At 38.8% G+C, this 21,772-nt stretch overlaps 2 protein-coding genes across 2 annotated transcripts in view; one reads left to right on the top strand and one right to left on the bottom strand.

Moving 5' to 3' along the window:
• Positions 1 to 12,092: 12,092 nt before the first annotated feature.
• On the bottom strand, positions 12,093 to 18,986 carry LOC308682143 (leucine-rich repeat-containing protein 27-like; the record flags this gene model as incomplete). Its single annotated transcript, XM_081351633.1, has 5 exons — positions 12,093 to 12,097; positions 13,493 to 13,618; positions 14,511 to 14,569; positions 16,956 to 17,086; positions 18,870 to 18,986. The coding sequence occupies 5 exons, from the start codon at positions 18,984 to 18,986 to the stop codon at positions 12,093 to 12,095; spliced, it is 438 nt and encodes a 145-aa protein (XP_081207759.1).
• Positions 18,987 to 19,895: 909 nt separating this feature from the next.
• stk32c (serine/threonine kinase 32C) overlaps positions 19,896 to 21,772 on the top strand; it is a 95,569-nt gene continuing 93,692 nt past the window's right edge. Inside the window, exon 1 of the mRNA XM_081350504.1 lies at positions 19,896 to 20,119. Within this exon, the coding sequence (XP_081206630.1) occupies positions 20,038 to 20,119 (82 nt within the window). The 5' untranslated portion in view covers positions 19,896 to 20,037. The remainder of the gene's footprint in view (positions 20,120 to 21,772) is intronic.

The raw sequence follows: 21,772 nt of genomic DNA on the forward strand, positions 1-21,772 counted from the left end.
TTTAGTTTTCACATCGCATTCTACACAGCACATCAAACAATACATTAAACAAAAGAAGAGAGGGAGAGAGAGAGAGAGAGAGAGAGAGAGAGAGAGAGAGAGGGAGGGAGAGAGAGGGGGGGGGGTTATATTATAAAACCCTCTAATAAAGAATACAAATACTTTTCTTTGGGACGCTTCATTCATCCCTCTAAAAGTCTCCAAATATAATATATTACAAATTCCTCTTTAAAAACCATTAATCTGGAAAAATGTACATTTGTGTATGTAGAACTGGAGCTGAAGCCTTCGTGTTGCAGTTTTGTGATCATAAAGTGTATAAAAACAACTCAGTGATGAAACGAACCGACTGAACAACATCTCAAACACCAGTTATCAGCTTTACTGTCATACACTGGGTTTCCTTGACTCTCAATTAATGGAAATATTATTTTCCCACAACACTGATCCGGTCGCCTGATCCGGTCGCCTGTGTGACGGCTGCTGTGGAGATGAAGATGAGGATGATGAAGATAATGAGGATGATGAAGATGAGGATGATGAGGATGATGAAGATGATGAGGATGATGAAGATTATGAGGATGATGAAGATGAGGATGATGAAGATGAGGATGATGAAGATGAGGATGATGAAGTTGAGGATGATGAAGATGATGAGGATGATGAGGATGATGAAGATGAGGATGATGAAGATGAGGAGGATGATGAAGATGAGGATGATGAAGATGAGGATGATGAAGATGAGGATGATGAAGTTGAGGATGATGAAGAGGATGATGAAGATGAGGATGATGAAGATGATGAGGATGATGAAGATGATGAGGATGATGAGGATGATGAGGATGATGAAGATGAGGATGATGAAGTTGAGGATGATGAAGATGATTAGGATGATGAAGATGATGAGGATGATGAAGATGAGGATGATGAAGATGAGGAGGATGATGAAGATGATGAGGATGATGAAGATGAGGATGATGAAGATGAGGATGATGAAGTTGAGGATGATGAAGATGATGAGGATGATGAAGATGAGGATGATGAAGATGATGAGGATGATGAAGATGATGAGGATGATGAAGATGAGGATGATGAAGATGAGGATGATGAAGTTGAGGATGATGAAGATGAGGAGGATGATGAAGATGAGGATGATGAAGTTGAGGATGATGAAGATGATTAGGATGATGAAGATGAGGATGATGAAGATGAGGATGATGAAGATGAGGATGATGAAGATGATGAGGATGAAGATGAGAATGATGATGATGAAGAGGATGATGATGATGATGGTGAGCGCCACCTGCTGCTCAAACTCAGGCTTTGTCATGTGCTGAATGAGTTCTGAAGCTGCACAGAAGAAACACAAGAAGTTCCTGATTTCTCGTCCAGAAGAACTGCTGATTAAATATGATAGATTTCAGGAGGGAAAATGACAACCATTATAAATGAATTATTGTAGAATGAATACAGGAACATATACATAAATAAATAAAGCACATTCTCATATCCCAGTTTAATGAGGAAACTACAGTAATCTGAAGGCTGATTGTGTTTCTGTGGTTTTATCAACACTTTGATCTGTTTATTAGATACATATAGGCTTTCCCTTATTAAATGATCAGATTTTTCTGATCTGAAGTCTGGATGTTGATTCATGCACACATTATCCACACACACCGGATGTTTTCCACACTTAAACTCTGTTATTTCTGTCACTTCTGTTAATGAGCAAATCTGCAGAATGATACAATCCTGGGAAGACGTTACAGTAACGATACATTTGTTACAGTAGCCTATTCATTCATCTTTGTTAATGTTAGTTAATAAAAATACAGTTGTTCATTGTTAGTCCACGTCAGCTCAGGTCCATTAAATAATATTAACAGATGCAACTTTTGATTTGAATAATAAATTAGTAAATGTTAAAATGAACATTGAGATTAATAAATGCTGTAGAAGTGTTGTTCAGTGTTAGTTGATGTTAACTAAAACTGTTCACTAATGTTAACCAATCAGACCTTATCATAAAGTGTCACTATTGCTTTAAATCTGGCACTCTTATTAAGAGCTGAAAATATGATTGAATTAGCCAAAATATGTTATAAACAAACACGCGAGGGTTCGGGACGTGTAGAAATTAAGGAGCAAAAGCAACTGGTCAAATCAATCCACTACAGAGAGGTTGACAGCTGAATCTAATCAATGATGTTTACCAGAAATGTGAGTAAATCTTGTTTCACTGCGAGATCTGTTCATATTTTCACTGCTTTGCTGAATTATGGTTCTTTATGAAGTCGGAAAAGTACTTTATCTGCACGACAAAGTGATACTAGAGTAAATCTCAACTCCTTGATTGTTTATATCATCACAAAATATAAGTAGCCTATCATCCAGCTCTAATCTGATAAATGTGACTATAAAGGATGAAGATATTAATATATTATAAACATTAACATCATGATTTTCTATAGCAGCCGCTTTGAAAGTGTATTTGATACTGCGGCCAGACAACATCTCACTGAAAGCTCATTTCTTCAGATGTCAACTTCAAATTTAGAAACACAACAGAAATTAAGAAAAATATACATTTTTTGGACATGTTTTGGAAAATATACATTTCATGTAAAATGTGAAAATAGCATTTTTCATAATAATAAACTTTGTTACTTTTTTCACTACAGCAATAATCTGCCAAGTGTCATCTTTCTTCAGTCGGTCAGCCAAAGATTCAAGATTTACCACAGTTTAATTCCCTTTTCAGGTCTATGTTCAAAAAGTGGTACTAAATGGATCATAACTATTCAATAAATATAGTTGAGTAGTATGAAATCCCCTAAAAATACAAAATATTAAATACAAAAACATTATCGAACTATAATAGGCTATATTACATTGATTTCATTGAGAGCCACACAAGGAACACCAGAGGGTTAAACTGTAATGTTTTCATAGATTTTTTTGTTTTACAGTCATCATGAGAATGACACTTGATTGGGTGCTTAGCTGTCATAAAATATATATAAAAAAACTTTTTTACTTGACTTTAGAAAGTGATTACATTAGGTTTGGGGAAGCCTAAACCTCACTTTATCTGTGATGTTGTTCTAGAACTTACAGAAGCTCGTGTCCGTCACGGAATAAAAACATGCATATATCTCACAATTTGACTTTTTCTCTCACAATTGCAAAGTTTATATCTCACAATTCTGAATGATTGAAAAATAAGGGTTAGAATTGTGAGATAAAAAGATGTATTTCTATGATTTGCGCAGGAGAAACAAAGCTTCTACAGGGAAAGTGAAGCTCAACACTGGCTGTAAGTTCCTCCACTAACCACATGATGTCAGTATAAACACACAGTTGCTCGTGGACTCCATCAATCACGTGTCTCTCTCTGAAGATGTGGAAGTCTTCAAACCCTGAACCTTGAGAAATCAACACTGGGTCACGTGTTCCCCTCACAGACACTGAGGCCTGTTGCTTTAGTGCAATGCTGTGATATTAAAACTGCGTTCTTGTCATTTGCATTGACAGTTTGACTTCCTGAAGAGTGAAACACTGTGACACTTTCAGAACCCTGAGAATCTGTCAGATTCTGCTCAGCCAATCACGCGAGTTTGGGGGCGGGGCTATCTGTTTGACTGACCAATGACACGGCAGGATGATTATTTTTTATAAATAAGTTTTGTTAGTCAGTCATTATTGTTTGATGACAGTAGTGGCACAGAAATAACACACAGCAGCATCACCGCTAAAACATGAGGTTCTTCCTCAGTGTGTCTGTCCTGTTCTCCATCTCTAATATCTAAACATTCTTAAATCAAGAGACATTTACTGGAGAAGCAGCAACATTATATGAAAAATGCATCAAAATGAAGTGAGTTTGTGCTTTAAACAGTAACAAATATCTTATTATACTATTTTCCCTTTGAATAAAGTTTATTTTTCTGACTCCACTGCAGATATTAGTTCGTGTTTTAAGCACAAACTCACTTCTGAAAGAATTCAAACTCAACAAAAAATATTTGACCCTTTTTTTAAGTGTCAGAACACAACAATAAGACTCTTACAGTTTCCATATCACATTATGTAACACTCAATTATATAACACTCATCTGTATTTATAAATACATTTATATGATATTTAAATTGTTCATTTCATGCAACATTTTATTATAATTCATTTTCCCCTGAAGGTCCATTTATAATGTTAGCTGTTTTGCATTAAAAACGATAATTTTTTCATTTTTCATGAGCATTTTGAATAAATTTGTACAGTCTGTTTTCACTGCACAACAAATGCTTTATCTTCCAGATGAAGGTAAAGATGTGAATGTGAACCTGGTCTCTTCTTCTTCCAGATCTTTCTGTGTGACTCTAGGCGAATTTCTCTGATTGTTTAGCAGATGTTGGACTCTAAAACACACATTAACACACACACACACACACACACACACACACACACACACACACACACACACACACACACACACACGAAGAACAGGCCTCAGAAACACCAGGAATACAGCCGTACATCATCTCCACAAATATAAACATTCTTACATCAAATATATATTCAAATACATCAAAAATGAAGTGACTTCATGCTTCTTGGTGTGAACGTGATTATTGAGCAGTTTTTACAGGGCAGAAAAGTTCTGACAGCTAAAAAAAAGTCTCAAAACTGGCCTCAAAATGTGTCATTTAGCTTGTTTTGCATGTAAAATAGATAACTTTAAGATTTACTAAGAGGAAAAGACTAATAATCTAAATAATCTTACACAATCTGCTCTTGCATCAATAAGACTCTAGCTGGATATAAGAAGTCTTAGATCAGAAATTATTTTTTCTAGTTTTGCAACAATTATCTAAACATCTTTAAATCGAGATGCATTCATAAAAATGATATGTCAAAATTATTGGAGTATGTTTTAGATTTCAGTTTTTCTACTTTAAAATGTCATGTTTAACTCAATGTGTTAATTGCAGTTTCTTTATAATTTTATGTGAAATGTAGTGATTTCTGAGTGAAAATTGAACAACGTAAATCCAACACCATTTTTTTTTCAGTGCACATACAGAATAAGGTCTAAAAATATCTGATCTGGGACATTGTTTAAATTTAATTATGGTCATAAGATTCAGATGTTTGGAACTAAATTAAAATTATTAAAAAACTAATTTAAACTAAATTTTTAAAAATAAATAAATTAAAGCTAAATGGAAATATTTACAGAAAAACTAATAAAAATGACAAAAGTACATCAAATTACTCAAATTTAAAATGTAATTTATTTTTGAAATTTAATGATGGAACTAAGGTTCAGACATTTGGAACAAAATTAAAAATAAAAATAAATAAATTAAAGCTAAATTAAAAAGAACAAAAAACTACAAAAAAAACCCACAAAATGACTCAAATTTAAAATAAAAACTGAAAATGTAAATATATAAAAATAAAAGTGAATTCAAATGATTAATAAATGCTATAATAGTATATAAATAATAGTAATTAATTAATCAGATTGAATGCTTATACCAAATTAAAACGGAACAATTCTGATGTAAAAAAAAGAAATCTTATTTCTCACGACTAATCAAATGTCAGATGTCTATTAATCCTGGCATTGTACATTACAGATATTGACGGACTGCTTTTGTTAAAAAAAAAGCATATTTTATGTAAATGAGTGTGCCGTTGATCATGTGACTTTATCAGATGTTCTTCAGAACATGATCTGCAGGTTTTGTTCCCATTTCACTCAAACTGCAATACTCTCAATATAAATTGTAGTGATATATTGATATGAATATACAGAAGCGTTCCCAGACACAGACTTGTATGAAGTTTAATTAGCAGAAGAATCTCATAAAGCATCTGCAGTTTCTCGTACTAATAAAATCAGGGCTGTGAAACAAAAACGGTGGTGCGCTGAACACTCACTTTTCTTACTCAGTATTTTTGTCTTGTTTCCAGTCCAAATATCTAAAGATTCTTAAATCAAGAAGCATTTATTAGGTGAGTAAAATGCCATAAGATATTATGTCTTGTTTTCTGGGGAAATAAATCCAAATTAAGTGAATTTTTGCTAAAAACAAGCAAAATTATTTGCCAATGGGGTAAGAAAAATAATCTTGTTTATGTTTGGATTAAGATTATTTTTCTTGTTTCTGTTTGGATTGAGATTATTTTTCTTACCCCATAGCCAGACATGGGAGGATTAAAGGAAAAGGAAAGTTTTTTTAAGAGTTTAGTGACAGCTGGTTTCAGTGCGCGTGCTTTAGGTGTGTGCGCTCGACTGCGTCTCACAGTTCGTAAGCGGTTGAAATGACAATAAACAAGTGTACGTTGTGAACGAATAATTTGTAGAGATCTGCCAGAGATCTGTGTGTCAGTACCTGCTTCAGGTGTGTGTGTCAGTACCTGCGTCAGGTGTGTGTGTCAGTACCTGCGTCAGGTGTGTGTCAGTACCTGCTTCAGGTGTGTGTCAGTACCTGCGTCAGGTGTGTGTGTCAGTACCTGCGTCAGGTGTGTGTCAGTACCTGCTTCAGGTGTGTGTCAGTACCTGCTTCAATGTCAGTACCTGCTTCAGGTGTGTGTCAGTACCTGCTTCAATGTCAGTACCTGCTTCAATGTCAGTACCTGCTTCAGGTGTGTGTCAGTACGCTTCAGGTGTGTGTCAGTACCTGCTTCAGGTGTGTGTCAGTACCTGCTTCAGGTGTGTGTCAGTACCTGCTTCAGGTGTGTGTGTCAGTACCTGCTTCAGGTGTGTGTGTCAGTACCTGCGTCAGGTGTGTGTCAGTACCTGCTTCAGGTGTGTGTCAGTACGCTTCAGGTGTGTTGTCAGTACCTGCTTCAGGTGTGTGTCAGTACCTGCTTCAGTGTCAGTACCTGCTTCAGGTGTGTGTGTCAGTACCTGCTTCAGGTGTGTGTCAGTACCTGCTTCAGTGTCAGTACCTGCTTCAGGTGTGTGTCAGTACCTGCTTCAGTGTCAGTACCTGCTTCAGGTGTGTGTGTCAGTACCTGCTTCAGGTGTGTGTGTGTGTGTCAGTACCTGCGTCAGGTGTGTGTGTCAGTACCTGCGTCAGGTGTGTGTCAGTACCTGCTTCAGGTGTGTGTCAGTACCTGCTTCAATGTCAGTACCTGCTTCAGGTGTGTGTCAGTACCTGCTTCAGGTGTGTGTCAGTACGCTTCAGGTGTGTGTCAGTACCTGCTTCAGGTGTGTGTCAGTACGCTTCAGGTGTGTGTCAGTACCTGCTTCAGGTGTGTGTGTCAGTACCTGCTTCAGGTGTGTGTCAGTACCTGCTTCAGTGTCAGTACCTGCTTCAGGTGTGTGTCAGTACCTGCTTCAGTGTCAGTACCTGCTTCAGGTGTGTGTGTCAGTACCTGCTTCAGGTGTGTGTCTGTACCTGCTTCAGGTGTGTGTGTCAGTACCTGCTTCAGGTGTGTGTCTGTACCTGCTTCAGGTGTGTGTCTGTACCTGCTTCAGGTGTGTGTGTCAGTACCTGCTTCAGGTGTGTGTCTGTACCTGCTTCAGGTGTGTGTGTCAGTACCTGCTTCAGGTGTGTGTCTGTACCTGCTTCAGGTGTGTGTCTGTACCTGCTTCAGGTGTGTGTGTCAGTACCTGCTTCAGGTGTGTGTCTGTACCTGCTTCAGGTGTGTGTGTCAGTACCTGCTTCAGGTGTGTGTCAGTACCTGATTCAGGTGTGTGTGTCAGTACCTGCTTCAGGTGTGTGTCAGTACCTGCTTCAGGTGTGTGTGTCTGTACCTGCGTCAGGTGTGTGTGTCAGTACCTGCTTCAGGTGTGTGTGTCAGTACCTGCTTCAGGTGTGTGTGTCAGTACCTGCTTCAGGTGTGTGTGTCAGTACCTGATTCAGGTGTGTGTGTCAGTACCTGCTTCAGGTGTGTGTCAGTACCTGCTTCAGGTGTGTGTGTCTGTACCTGCGTCAGGTGTGTGTGTCAGTACCTGCTTCAGGTGTGTGCCAGTACCTGCTTCAGGTGTGTGTCTGTACCTGCTTCAGGTGTGTGTCTGTACCTGCTTCTGGTGTGTGTCTGTACCTGCTTCAGTGTCAGTACCTGCGTCAGGTGTGTGTGTCAGTACCTGCGTCAGTGTCAGTAGCTGCTTCAGGTGTGTGTGTCAGTACCTGCTTCAGGTGTGTGTCAGTACCTGCTTCAGTGTCAGTACCTGCTTCAGGTGTGTGTCAGTACCTGCTTCAGTGTCAGTACCTGCTTCGGGTGTGTGTCTGTACCTGCTTCTGGTGTGTGTCTGTACCTGCTTCAGTGTCAGTACCTGCTTCAGGTGTGTGTCTGTACCTGCTTCAGGTGTGTGTCTGTACCTGCTTCTGGTGTGTGTCTGTACCTGCTTCAGTGTCAGTACCTGCGTCAGGTGTGTGTGTCAGTACCTGCTTCAGGTGTGTGTCAGTACCTGCTTCAGTGTCAGTACCTGCTTCAGGTGTGTGTCAGTACCTGCTTCAGGTGTGTGTCAGTACCTGCTTCAGGTGTGTGTCTGTACCTGCTTCAGGTGTGTGTCTGTACCTGCTTCTGGTGTGTGTCTGTACCTGCTTCTGGTGTGTGTCTGTACCTGCTTCAGTGTCAGTACCTGCTTCAGGTGTGTGTCAGTACCTGCTTCAGGTGTGTGTGTCTGTACCTGCTTCAGGTATGTGTCTGTACCTGCTTCAGTGTCAGTACCTGCTTCAGGTGTGTGTCAGTACCTGCTTCAGTGTCAGTACCTGCTTCAGGTGTGTGTCTGTACCTGCTTCAGGTGTGTGTCAGTACCTGCTTCAGGTGTGTGTCTGTAGCTGCTTCAGGTGTGTGTCTGTACCTGCTTCAGTGTCAGTACCTGCTTCAGGTGTGTGTCTGTAGCTGCTTCAGGTGTGTGTCTGTACCTGCTTCAGGTGTGTGTGTCTGTACCTGCTTCAGTGTCAGTACCTGCTTCAGGTGTGTGTCTGTACCTGCTTCAGGTGTGTGTCTGTACCTGCTTCAGTGTCAGTACCTGCTTCTGGTCTGTGTCTGTACCTGCTTCTGGTGTGTGTGTCTGTACCTGCTTCAGTGTCAGTACCTGCTTCAGGTGTGTGTCTGTAGCTGCTTCAGGTGTGTGTCTGTACCTGCTTCAGGTGTGTGTGTCTGTACCTGCTTCAGGTGTGTGTCTGTACCTGCTTCAGGTGTGTGTCTGTACCTGCTTCAGGTGTGTGTCTGTACCTGCTTCAGTGTCAGTACCTGCTTCAGGTGTGTGTCTGTACCTGCTTCAGTGTCAGTACCTGCTTCAGTGTCTGTACCTGCTTCAGTGTCAGTACCTGCTTCAGGTGTGTGTCTGTACCTGCTTCAGGTGTGTGTCTGTACCTGCTTCAGGTGTGTGTCTGTAGCTGCTTCAGGTGTGTGTCTGTAGCTGCTTCAGGTGTGTGTCTGTACCTGCTTCAGTGTCAGTACCTGCTTCAGGTGTGTGTCTGTACCTGCTTCAGTGTCAGTACCTGCTTCAGGTGTGTGTCAGTAGCTGCTTCAGGTGTGTGTCTGTAGCTGCTTCAGGTGTGTGTCAGTACCTGCTTCAGTGTCAGTACCTGCTTCAGGTGTGTGTCTGTACCTGCTTCAGGTGTGTGTCTGTAGCTGCTTCAGGTGTGTGTCTGTAGCTGCTTCAGGTGTGTGTCAGTACCTGCTTCAGTGTCAGTACCTGCTTCAGGTGTGTGTCTGTACCTGCTTCAGTGTCAGTACCTGCTTCAGGTGTGTGTCAGTACCTGCTTCAGTGTCAGTACCTGCTTCAGGTGTGTGTCTGTACCTGCTTCAGTGTCAGTACCTGCTTCAGGTGTGTGTCAGTACCTGCTTCAGTGTCAGTACCTGCTTCAGGTGTGTGTCTGTACCTGCTTCAGGTGTGTGTGTCTGTACCTGCTTCAGGTGTGTGTGTCAGTACCTGCTTCAGGTGTGTGTCAGTACCTGCTTCAGGTGTGTGTCTGTACCTGCTTCTGGTGTGTGTCTGTACCTGCTTCAGTGTCAGTACCTGCTTCAGGTGTGTGTCTGTACCTGCTTCAGGTGTGTGTGTCAGTACCTGCTTCAGGTGTGTGTCAGTACCTGCTTCAGGTGTGTGTCTGTACCTGCTTCTGGTGTGTGTCTGTACCTGCTTCAGTGTCAGTACCTGCTTCAGGTGTGTGTCTGTACCTGCTTCAGGTGTGTGTCAGTACCTGCTTCAGTGTCAGTACCTGCTTCAGGTGTGTGTCAGTACCTGCTTCAGGTGTGTGTCAGTACCTGCTTCAGGTGTGTGTCTGTACCTCCTTCTGGTGTGTGTCTGTACTTGCTTCAGTGTCAGTACCTGCTTCAGGTGTGTGTGTCAGTACCTGCTTCAGTGTCAGTACCTGCTTCAGGTGTGTGTCTGTACCTGCTTCAGGTGTGTGTCTGTACCTGCTTCAGGTGTGTGTCTGTACCTGCTTCATTGTCAGTACCTGCTTCAGGTGTGTGTCTGTACCTGCTTCAGGTGTGTGTGTCTGTACCTGCTTCAGTGTCAGTACCTGCTTCAGGTGTGTTGTCAGTACCTGCTTCAGGTGTGTGTCAGTACCTGCTTCAGGTGTGTGTCTGTAGCTGCTTCAGGTGTGTGTCTGTACCTGCTTCAGGTGTGTGTCTGTACCTGCTTCAGGTGTGTGTCTGTACCTGCTTCTGGTGTGTGTCTGTACTTGCTTCAGTGTCAGTACCTGCTTCAGGTGTGTGTCTGTACCTGCTTCAGGTGTGTGTCTGTACCTGCTTCTGGTGTGTGTCTGTACTTGCTTCAGTGTCAGTACCTGCTTCAGGTGTGTGTCTGTACCTGCTTCAGGTGTGTGTCTGTACCTGCTTCTGGTGTGTGTCTGTACTTGCTTCAGTGTCAGTACCTGCTTCAGGTGTGTGTCTGTAGCTGCTTCAGGTGTGTGTCTGTACCTGCTTCAGGTGTGTGTCTGTACCTGCTTCAGGTGTGTGTCTGTACCTGCTTCAGGTGTGTGTCAGTACCTGCTTCAGGTGTGTGTCAGTACCTGCTTCAGGTGTGTGTCTGTACCTGCTTCTGGTGTGTGTCTGTACTTGCTTCAGTGTCAGTACCTGCTTCAGGTGTGTGTCTGTAGCTGCTTCAGGTGTGTGTCTGTACCTGCTTCAGGTGTGTGTCTGTACCTGCTTCAGGTGTGTGTCTGTACCTGCTTCATTGTCAGTACCTGCTTCAGGTGTGTGTCTGTACCTGCTTCAGGTGTGTGTGTCTGTACCTGCTTCAGGTGTGTGTGTCTGTACCTGCTTCAGTGTCAGTACCTGCTTCAGTGTCAGTACCTGCTTCAGTGTCAGTACCTGCTTCAGGTGTGTTGTCAGTACCTGCTTCAGGTGTGTGTCTGTAGCTGCTTCAGGTGTGTGTCTGTACCTGCTTCAGGTGTGTGTGTCTGTACCTGCTTCAGGTGTGTGTGTCTGTACCTGCTTCAGGTGTGTGTCTGTACCTGCTTCAGGTGTGTGTGTCTGTACCTGCTTCTGGTGTGTGTGTGTGTAATTCATTCCTCTCCATCAGGATGATCCTGTGCCGAAGCTCCTGGAAGATCTGGGTATCGGGATCGTCCTCCTCACACACATCCAGACTCGAGAAACACAGCTTGTCCACCTCTGATTCTGAACACACACACACACACACACGCACACACACACCCACCCACACACACACACCCACACACACACACACACACACACACACACACACACACACACACACACACACACAGACACACACACGAGACGAGATTATAATCAAACATGAGCATCGAGGTCACGCTCAGCTTACTTTTAACATGAAAACTTAATTTATTAGTGGTTTTTGTTATGTCACTCATCAGTATTACACTAGAATCTTCTTCTGCCTCAGTGTTTCTGTCTGGTTTTCCAGCACAAATATTAAAACATTAATAAATCAGATGCAAATATCTATTTACTAGTGCTTTGATCACTAAATTACTTCTCACACTTAAAACTTTTAATATTTTTCAACGTTTCAAATGGTTTCAATCCAGTGTTGTTAATGTTAACTAAAACTGACACTATAATACAGTGATAGTCAAAATGTTTTAATATTAGTCTCTTAATTATGAGATGAAAAGTCAAAATTATGTCATACTAAATGAACATTATGAGATGAAAGTCAATTATGAGATAAATTGAAATTGAGATAAAAACTTGAAATTTTGACATACTAAATTAAAATAATGAGATTTAATGTCAAAATTATGACACAATCAAAATTATGACAAAATGTTGAAATTACAACAGTCAGAATTATGAGATAAAAAGTTGAAATTATGACAAAATGTCGAAATTATGACACTAAATCAAAATTATGAGATTAGAGTCAAAATTATGACATAATCAAAATAATGAGATTTAAAGTCAAAAGTATGACACTAAATCAAAATTATGACAAAATGTTGAAATTATGACAGTCATAATTATGACATAAATTGAAATTATGACAAAATGTCGAAAATATGACAGAATTATGAAATAAAGTCAAAATTATGACATACTAAATCAAAATGATGAGATGAAGTCAAAATTAGGCACATTATAAATAAAAGTTATGACTGAAATTTTTTTAATTGATATACTAAATTAAAGGAATGAGATTAAAACCGATAAGTAAATTGTTTTAGTTAGTAGAAAATAAAACTGGAATTCGAGAGAGGACCAGAGAGGAAAATCATGTAATAAACTTCAGTTTTTAGGCCAGTGTTCCTGCTGATCGTTTGATTTTCATCTTCAGCCTCATTAAGATCTCAGCATCGTTCCCCATAATAACACATAATCAGATGAGAGCCGAGTTGAACACTCGTTAGTGTAATTAGAGTCAGTCTTCACTGCAAAAAAAGCTTTTCTTACTCAGTATTTTTGTCTTGTTTCCAGACCAACTATCAAAAGATTCTTAAATCAAGAAGCATTTACTAGATGAGGAAAAAGCCATAAGATATTATGTCTTGTCTTCTGGGGAAATAAATAGAAATTAAGTGAGTTTTTGCTTAAAACAATCAAAATGATCTGCCAATAGGGGTAAGAAAAATAATCCTGTTTGTGTTTGGATTAAGATTATTTTTCTCACCCCATTGGAAGATAATTTAGTTTTTTTTAAGCATCAGCTCACTTAATTTTGATTAATTCCCCCAGAAAACAAGACATAATGTCTTGTCATTTTCCTCATCTAGTAAATGCATCTTGATTTAAGAGTGTTTAGATATTTGGACTGGAAACAAGACACAAACACTAAGTAAGAAGAGTATTTTTGCAGTGTGTATACGGGGTTATTGATGGTTTTCGCTGGACTTGAAGCGCCAGAATCTCAGCGTCTCCAAGGGAACAGAGACTCACACCCGTCAGGCAGAACCAGGGCAAGGAGCTATTTTTGAGGCAGGCCATGCTTTTTATCCAAAGCCACAGATGGCAAGCACACACACACACACACACACACACACACACACACACACACACACACACACACACACACACGCAGGTGCTTTTCACCTTCACCTAGTTGAGCACATCGCAGGTATTGTAGGATCTTCGGCAGGCCGAGGTCCAGAACGTCTCGAGGAGGGAAAGTGATCGGGCAGTTCCTCAGACTCAAAGCCTTCAGTGAGATCAGATTCCCTGTAGAAGAAGAGAAGAGTCACATCACACACACATCTTCGTCTTCATCTTCATCACGCACTGCAAATAATGCTTTTCTTAGTATTTTTGTCTTGTTTCCAGTCCAAATATCTAACAATTCTTAATCAAGATGCATTTACTTGATGAGTGAAATGCCATAAGATATTATCTTAAAAAGCAAAATGATCTGCCAATGGGGTCAGAAAAATAATCTTAATTCAAACACAAACAGGATTATTTTTCTTACCTCATTGGGAGATCATTTTGCTTGTTTTAAGCAATAAATCACTTAATATTTATTTATTTCCCCAGAAAACAAGACATAATATATTATGGCATTTTACTACTTTATTAAATGGATCTTGATTTAAGAAATGTTTGATATTTGGACTGGAAACAAGACAAAAATACTGAGTAAGAAAAGCATTTTTTGCAGTGTGTCCTCTGTATTAGACGCAGATTCGCTGATTCACCGCTTGCATGCTGGGTTGTTTCAACCCAACTTTGGGTCAAATACAAACCCAGCGATTGGGTTAAAATTTTAAATTACATTTTTAATCCAGTGTTTGGGTTTGTCCTGTTTCACAGTTTGTGTTCCCGAACACTGTTGTGTGTGAATGAACGGCCAGAACACATTAAAAGTTTCTGTTTTCTGTAGAGCGGTGTGTGTTAGCGGCCCCTGAGTTAATAACTAATGATCTTTACAACGGAAGTGAATCAAAACTAACTTTATCTGGACAATAACTTTATTCTAGATCTGCTGTAAAGCCTAAACAATCTCTGTTACTGTTAATCTCCTGTTATCACTGTAAAGCTGCTGTGAAACATCTATATTGTTAAAGCGCTGTATAAATGAAGGAGACTTGACTTGACTTGACGTGACGTGACGTACCCAGCTCTGGGGGAAGCGCTGTGATCGGGTTTCCCTCCAAGAGGAACGTCTTCAAGCACCTTAAACACAAGAGTTGATAAAACATGCACAAATATATCGAATAGCTTAAGAATGAATGCCCTAATCTTGATTTAGGAATGTTTAGATATTAGTGCTGGAAACCAAGACAGAAACACTGAGGAGGAAGAGCATTTTCTGTGATCTAATATTTGTGTCTAAAGCTGTAACATTGATCACATTGCACATAAAATTATGTTTAGATTACAAAATTCTAAACATTCTTAAATCAGGATACATTAACTAGAGAAGAAGCAAAATGACTGAAGATATTAAAACTTGTTTAATGAAAGTGCATCAAAATGAAGTGAGTTTAGTCTTAAAATAAGAACAAATATCTGCCAATGGAGTCAGAAAAAAACATAAAAACATTAGATTATTTGGAAACACTTTATTTAAAGCCATGTTTAATGCATACATGTATTCATAATGTACGTTATAATGCAGTATATCTTTTAATAAATAATTGTAACCAAAGTTAAAATGCATTATAATATTTGCAGATTCCTTGTTACATCTGAAATTGGTTGTTTGTCGTGTGTTTCAATGCTTTACTTTCTAAAGACATGACAGAAGGTATTATAACTGTGGTTATAATTATTCATGAGATCATACAATGCATTATAAGAAGACATAATTAATGCATTTAACAACTTTTATAATGCATTATATAAAAGGCTTTAAGTAAAGAGTTACCGATTATTTGTCTGACCTCATTGGAAGATCACTTTTCACAAAACGACAAGTAGGCCTAAGTAATTTTCCTTCTCAAATAAATGTATCTTGAAATAAGATTAACTTTACACGGGAAAATGAGACAAAGCTACAGAGGAAGACTATGATTTCCTTCATATCTGAGCTCGTTTCTTTTATATCACCCCACTCTCTCTTGTTGCATGATAAAATCATTCACATCATCATCGTTATATTTTTTGTCTTTTTGTATTTATTTAACCATTGCGTCTCGCTCGTGACACGGCGTTCCAAAAGTGCAGCGCTCGAGTTAAAAGAAGTTCAACTTTTAAAAAACGCGTCTCTAGACTTTGTGCTTTTGTTCGTTCTACTGACCTGAATGTAGACCTGACCTGAAAACAGTGGAAAGGGTGAAAAATGCAACGTCTCGAGGTGCAAAAGATGAACTTCTTTTAAAGTTAAAGTCCCCCTGTGGTGAAAATCCAGCTTTTAATGTTGTTTATATGCCTATGTGGTGTTTTTAATACGCTTTAAGACAAAGCATGTGTAAGTTCATAAGTCGACAGCATTGCTGAGTATTTCCTCCTTAAAACTGCAGTGAACCAAAGACAGTCTCAAACACACGCTTTGAAATCGCTGGTGTTTCTGACTTCACAAACTACCTTGTAACCAATCAGATCAACGTGTGATCGTCAACCAGTGGATCTCTGAGCTGAGTGAGTGAGTGGAGGCGGGGCTCATTTGCATATTCATAGAACCGCATATACTAAATGAGGCAAGGGTGTCGAGTTACAGTCAAGATATTTTAAGACATGAAGACATTTTTTAAAGGATTTTTTTTTAAATATGTCATTTTGGTGATCAAAGATGAGTTTTAAGGGATATAATAATTGACTACAGGGGGACTTTAACAAAATTTAAATAATGAGTCAATACATCACCAATCCTTCTTACAAAATTGTTTATTTTTCTTACCCTGATTCACTATGGTAAGCCTGTTATAAGTGTTTATATTATACAGCTGTCGGGATGGTTTTGGCGGGAAATTGTCTCATACGTCACTCGTCACATCCGTAAATCGGGAAAAGTTGCTCCGGCTACTTTTAACCTCTAGAGAATCACATGTTTTAAACAAACGCCGAACAGAGGAGAGTCTACTGGAGAAATAGAGAACGAGACAGAGCTCGTAATAAAACAAGAACCAACATCAGCTCGGCTTCAGGAGATGGAGAGAACTGAGGGATTTGTAAATGTTGTAAAAGCGTCGCGGAGATGATGGTGTTTTATTACTCAACAGGAGAGAAAGGTGTTCTATTGAACAGATTAACTCATATGTGTCTCTCTAACAGAGTTCACTGTAAAGCATTATCTATCGTGAAGATCATGTCATTATGGTTGCTGTGCTGGAGTTTATTCTCAAGGAAGTATCGTGTTTATTAATGGGCAAAACTACAGTAACGTCTTCTAGTCAGTTTGAGATCTCCATATGTTTTATGAGAAATATTCATCCGAAGCACAACCAAAACAATGTTCTTCTGCAAAAAGCATGCAGTTTTGTGTTTAACCACTAGAGGGACAGAAAGATACAACCTTTTTAACAAGCGCCTGTTTACATTTGAAAACAGTTGGAAAGTAGTGCAGTGGAACGGAAATATTTAACACAAACTATCCTTTTAAAACGCTAGTTCGACTCACATGTGCTGTCCGACAGCGGCTGGAAGAGCTGAGATCTGATTATTCCTCACATCCAACCAGAGCAGAGACGGGAAACTGCTGAAGAAGCGCTCTGGGAGCCCGCAGATCTCATTACCCTCCAGATACAGGCTCTACAACACAGAATATCCAACACCACCTCATGAAAGTGCGGATCTACAGCACGAATTGTATTTATCGTGCAATTTATACGCAAAAAATAGTTTTTACGTGCATATGATACGCACTAACCCCTTAGGTACACTGCAAAAATGCTTTTCTTACTCAGTATTTTTCTCTTGTTTCCAGTCCAAATATCTAAAAATTCTTAAATCAAAATGCATTTACTAGATGAGTAAAATGCCGTAAGATTGTAGGCTAAGTCTTGTTTTCCAGGGGACTTAATCAAAATTAAGTGAGTTTTTGCTTGAAACAAGCAAAATTATCTGCCAAAGGGGTCAGAAAAATAATCTTAATTCAAACAGAAACAGGATTATTTTTCTCACCCCATTGGCAGATCATTTAGCTTTTTTTAAGCAACAACTCACTTCAGTTGTATTCATTTCCCCAGAAAACAAGACATAATATCTATGTATAAATGCATCTTGATTTAAAGGGGAGGTATAATACCCTTTTCACAAGATGTAAAATAAGTCTCTGATGTCCCCAGAGTGTGTGTGTGAAGTTTTAGCTCTAAATACCCCACAGATATTTTTATACAAAATTGTCACTTTTTGAGGGTGAGCAAAAACGCACCATTTTGTGTGTGTCCCTTTAAATGCAAATGAGCTGCTGCTCCCGGCACAGGGGGCGGAGCTACAACAGCATGTATCCAGAAAATGTCAAAAACTTTTAGCCTTTTATGTTCAAATCGGAGTCAATGATGGAGAGACTCAAGAAGAAGTGACAACATGTAGAAGCAACAGGACATTTCTGAACGGTTAGTTGATGAGTTTATGAAGTTTATGTGTAGTTATCTTCTAGTCATTGATTAGCATATTCTGTCTTGATAATCTATAAATTGTGTTCAGGGGGCGGGGTTTATGTAAATTTTAGGGTTGGTGATGTCACTAAAAAAGCAAATATCTCCCTTTGCTTTGAACTTTGAGCGTTGTAACTTTGCAGATGTTGTTTATGCTCAAACAGCAACATTACACACTAACTAAAGTTAGAACAGTCAAATCATAATCAACCACCCCTTTAAACATTTTTAGATATTTGGACTGGAAACAAGACAAAAATACTAAGTAAGAAAAGCATTTTTTGCAGTGTAGGATTAATGGTGTGGATACGTCATAAATTACATATAAATTGCACATTAAATACAATTCATGCTTTAGATAACGCACTTTCATGAGATGAACTGTACCGGAAATGACGTCACGATGCGATCACACTGAAGGAGTGCATCGATCCCCTGTGGGACATTTTTCTGGAATATTAGATTTTCTGGTTATAATTGTGAAAACATCCAAAGATGTTATTACATATTTTGAATCAAAAGGTGCTTCTGTTAATTTTATGATGAACCATATGATATTACTTGGTATTCATAAAAGTAAAATAGTTAACTTAATTCTAAACCTTGTCTTTATGGCTAATTTTCATTTATTGAGTCTCTCTAATGTACTAATAACAAAAAATGTAGAGATAACGTTACAATCTTATACGCTAAAGAGTTGAAGCTTAATGACATTTGAAATTATATGCTGTCTTTATTTAAATACTAATTAATGATTAATTTGTTTATTTTCTTAATTTCGATTTAAATCAATAGTATTATATATTGCCTGTTGTTTTCGTTTTTCTTTTCTTTCCTTATGTATTGTAAACCTGATTTCCTTTAGGTTACTATCTTTTTGGATGTCTTGTTATAGTTGTTAATGTTTTATGTGTGTATTAATGTTTGAGAATCACCTGTAGATGCGTCATCTGTAGCACAGAATCGGGGATGTTCTTCAGTCCTCTTCTGCGCATGTGCAGCATCACTGCTCTTTCTGCACAGTCCAGCCTCTCGTCATCATAATCGATCATATTCCTGTTGAAAGGTTATGGTGTAGGCATATATTTACATCTGACTGTCGGATGGGATGTTGTGAGTCGTTGCTATGGTGACGGTACATGAAAGCGAAACCACTACGGTGAGCGTCGAAGGACAAACATCCAAACGCGTTTGAAATAAACAGAGAAGTAATCGTAAATAAGTTATCTGTGAAACAGCAAAGTACAGTTATTTAAACCAAAACATACAATTAAAATGAAAGAAAATACCCCATAATGAAGTAATTGTCAATAGATTAGGTCTATATGAAGTATTTATTCTGACTAAATGTTTGGCCATGTGACAAAATGCATAAATGTGGTAAAGCATAATTATTAATGTCAAAAAATATTAGGCTGTATTATAAAGAACGAAAACAATCTCATCTTTGTGAAGTATATATATTTTTTTAACGATCAGCAGGGTTATTAAACTAGTTAACTAAAACTATAAAAAACATTTTATATATCTGAAATAAAATATTTTTTTTTTAAGTTGCTAAGGCAACCTTTCTACCAAGTAAAAAAAAAACATAACAACTACATTTTAACATTTTAAACAACTACAAAATTACTAAAATAACAAAATGACTAACTTTAATTAAAAATGAAATAGAAAATATCAAATTACAAACTGAAATATTAACAAAAACTGTAATCTCAATGATAAGAAAAAAATGTATGTCATTATGTTCATATGCCATTACGTTGTATGACTCTGTATTCCTCTATTGTTATTGTTATTGCAATAATAAAAAAAAGAATAATAAAAATCACCAGAAAAAAATAATAAAAAAAAATAAAAAAACCATTTGTACAGTTCAGTGTCGCGAGCGCGCGCGCGTGCCCGAGTCTCGCGCAGGGGAGGTTCATATAAACGCGCCGGCGCTGAAGCTCGTATTCAGTTCGAGTCAGTGTGTGTGTATGTGTGTGTGTGTGATCTCTGGAGCAGATCCTCGGTGTTCCTCACTCACAGATGCTCGTGTTTTAGAGCATCAGCAGCATCAGGTTCAGTCGCGCTGAAAGGAATGAGATCAGAGCATCAATGTTTCACTGGGGAAAGTGGAAGAAGAGGATGGGAGCGAACAGTTCATCCAAGAGACCCGTGTTCGACGACAAAGAGGATGGTGAGAGCTCAAACTGCACATTATAACACTCACAACATCACCAAACCTCACGTGCACTCGCATCATGGCGTTATTAAACACTGGTTATGACTTTTAAACAGTTCATTAGATGCAGTGTTTCTGATGTAACAGCAGTGAGGAACATCTGACTGACAGATGAGCTTTAGGTGTTTGGTGAATGCTTGCTTACACCTAAATGTGTGTGTCATCTGTACACTGCAGAAAATGATTTTATTACATAGTATATTTGTCTTGTTTCCAGTCCAAATATATAAAAAATAAAATAATTTTTTTTTACATCAGGATGCATTTACAATAGTAAAATGCCATAAGATATTATGTCTTGTTTTCTGGGGAAATAAGTAAAAATTAAGTGAGTAGTTGCTTAAAACAAGCAAAATGATCTGCAATGGGGTGAGGAAAATAATCCTGTTTCTGTTTAAATTAAGATTATTTTTCTGACCCCATTGTCAGATAATTTTGGTTGTTTTAAGCAAAAACTCACTTAATTCCCTCGGAAAACAAGACATAAAATCTTATGGCATTTTACTCATCTAGTATGCATCTTGATTTAAGAATTTTTAGATATTTGGACTGGAAACAAGTCAAAAATACTAAGTAAGAAAAGCATTTTTGCAGTGTATTATATGCAGATTATGAGTTTCAGAATGCAGCCACAATCTATATGTATTTATTAATGGTAATTGATAATAAAACATGCATTATTCTTCATCTAAGTTCACTTTTACTGGGTATTGTATGTTTAAAAGTGTAGTATGCCATACTTATTAATACAGAAGGCAGACCATACTGATTGTTCTGAAGTTACGCAACGCAAATGCAAATTGTGTGTTATATTTCAAATGCAATTCATGCAACAATGCAAGTGTAGAGATCCGCTACGGTCTCTTTGAACAAAACCTGCCAATTACATCATTTGCTGTTTAATTGGTTCATTAGCGAGGATTATGGAAATCCAGGGGAATTATGGTTCTTTATCAGTTGGATTGTGCTGGAACTGAATGTGTCACATTGAAAGACGAGACCTGAAGTCTGCTGTAGGGCAGAACGTGTCACGAACGCCAGAAACGAGGTCAGTTCACTGTGGGTTTATGATCATATGGAGCGAGTGTGGAATGACCCATTTAGTTACAGTACTGACTTACACTTACCTCTGTTACGCATGATCACTGCGCTAATCAATGTGGACGTAATTACAGCTGTGTGCGGGGTGTGTTGAGTTCAGGTGTGTTGTGTTGAGTTCAGGTGTGTCGTTTCGTGTCGAAGTCGTGTCGAGTCACGTTGTTGAGTGCAATTGTGTTGTGATGAGTTGTTGTGTTGTGTTGTGTTTAGGCCTGTCGCGATAGTCGATAAGTCGATTAATCGCACGATAAAAAAAAATGAGCTCGATAATTTTTCCGGCCGCGATAATTCCATTTGCATGCTTGTTTGTTTTCCTCGTCTCTCTCTCTCTACCAAAGAGACTGGATGACCACTCTCGCTCGGTTCTTTAGCGTATAGGAGGAGTGAACCCTCTTGTTGTCAGTTGCATGGTCTTTGTGTGAGAAGGCGGCGCCGCGGCGCTTGTCAGTCACATGGTCTTTGTGTGGGAAAGCGCCGGCGGGAGTGTTTGCGGCTACTGCCGGGAGAGAG

Source organism: Scardinius erythrophthalmus (assembly GCF_964197995.2).
Source record: "Scardinius erythrophthalmus genome assembly, chromosome: 21".
In the NCBI taxonomy this organism is placed as follows: Eukaryota; Metazoa; Chordata; class Actinopteri; order Cypriniformes; family Leuciscidae; genus Scardinius; species Scardinius erythrophthalmus.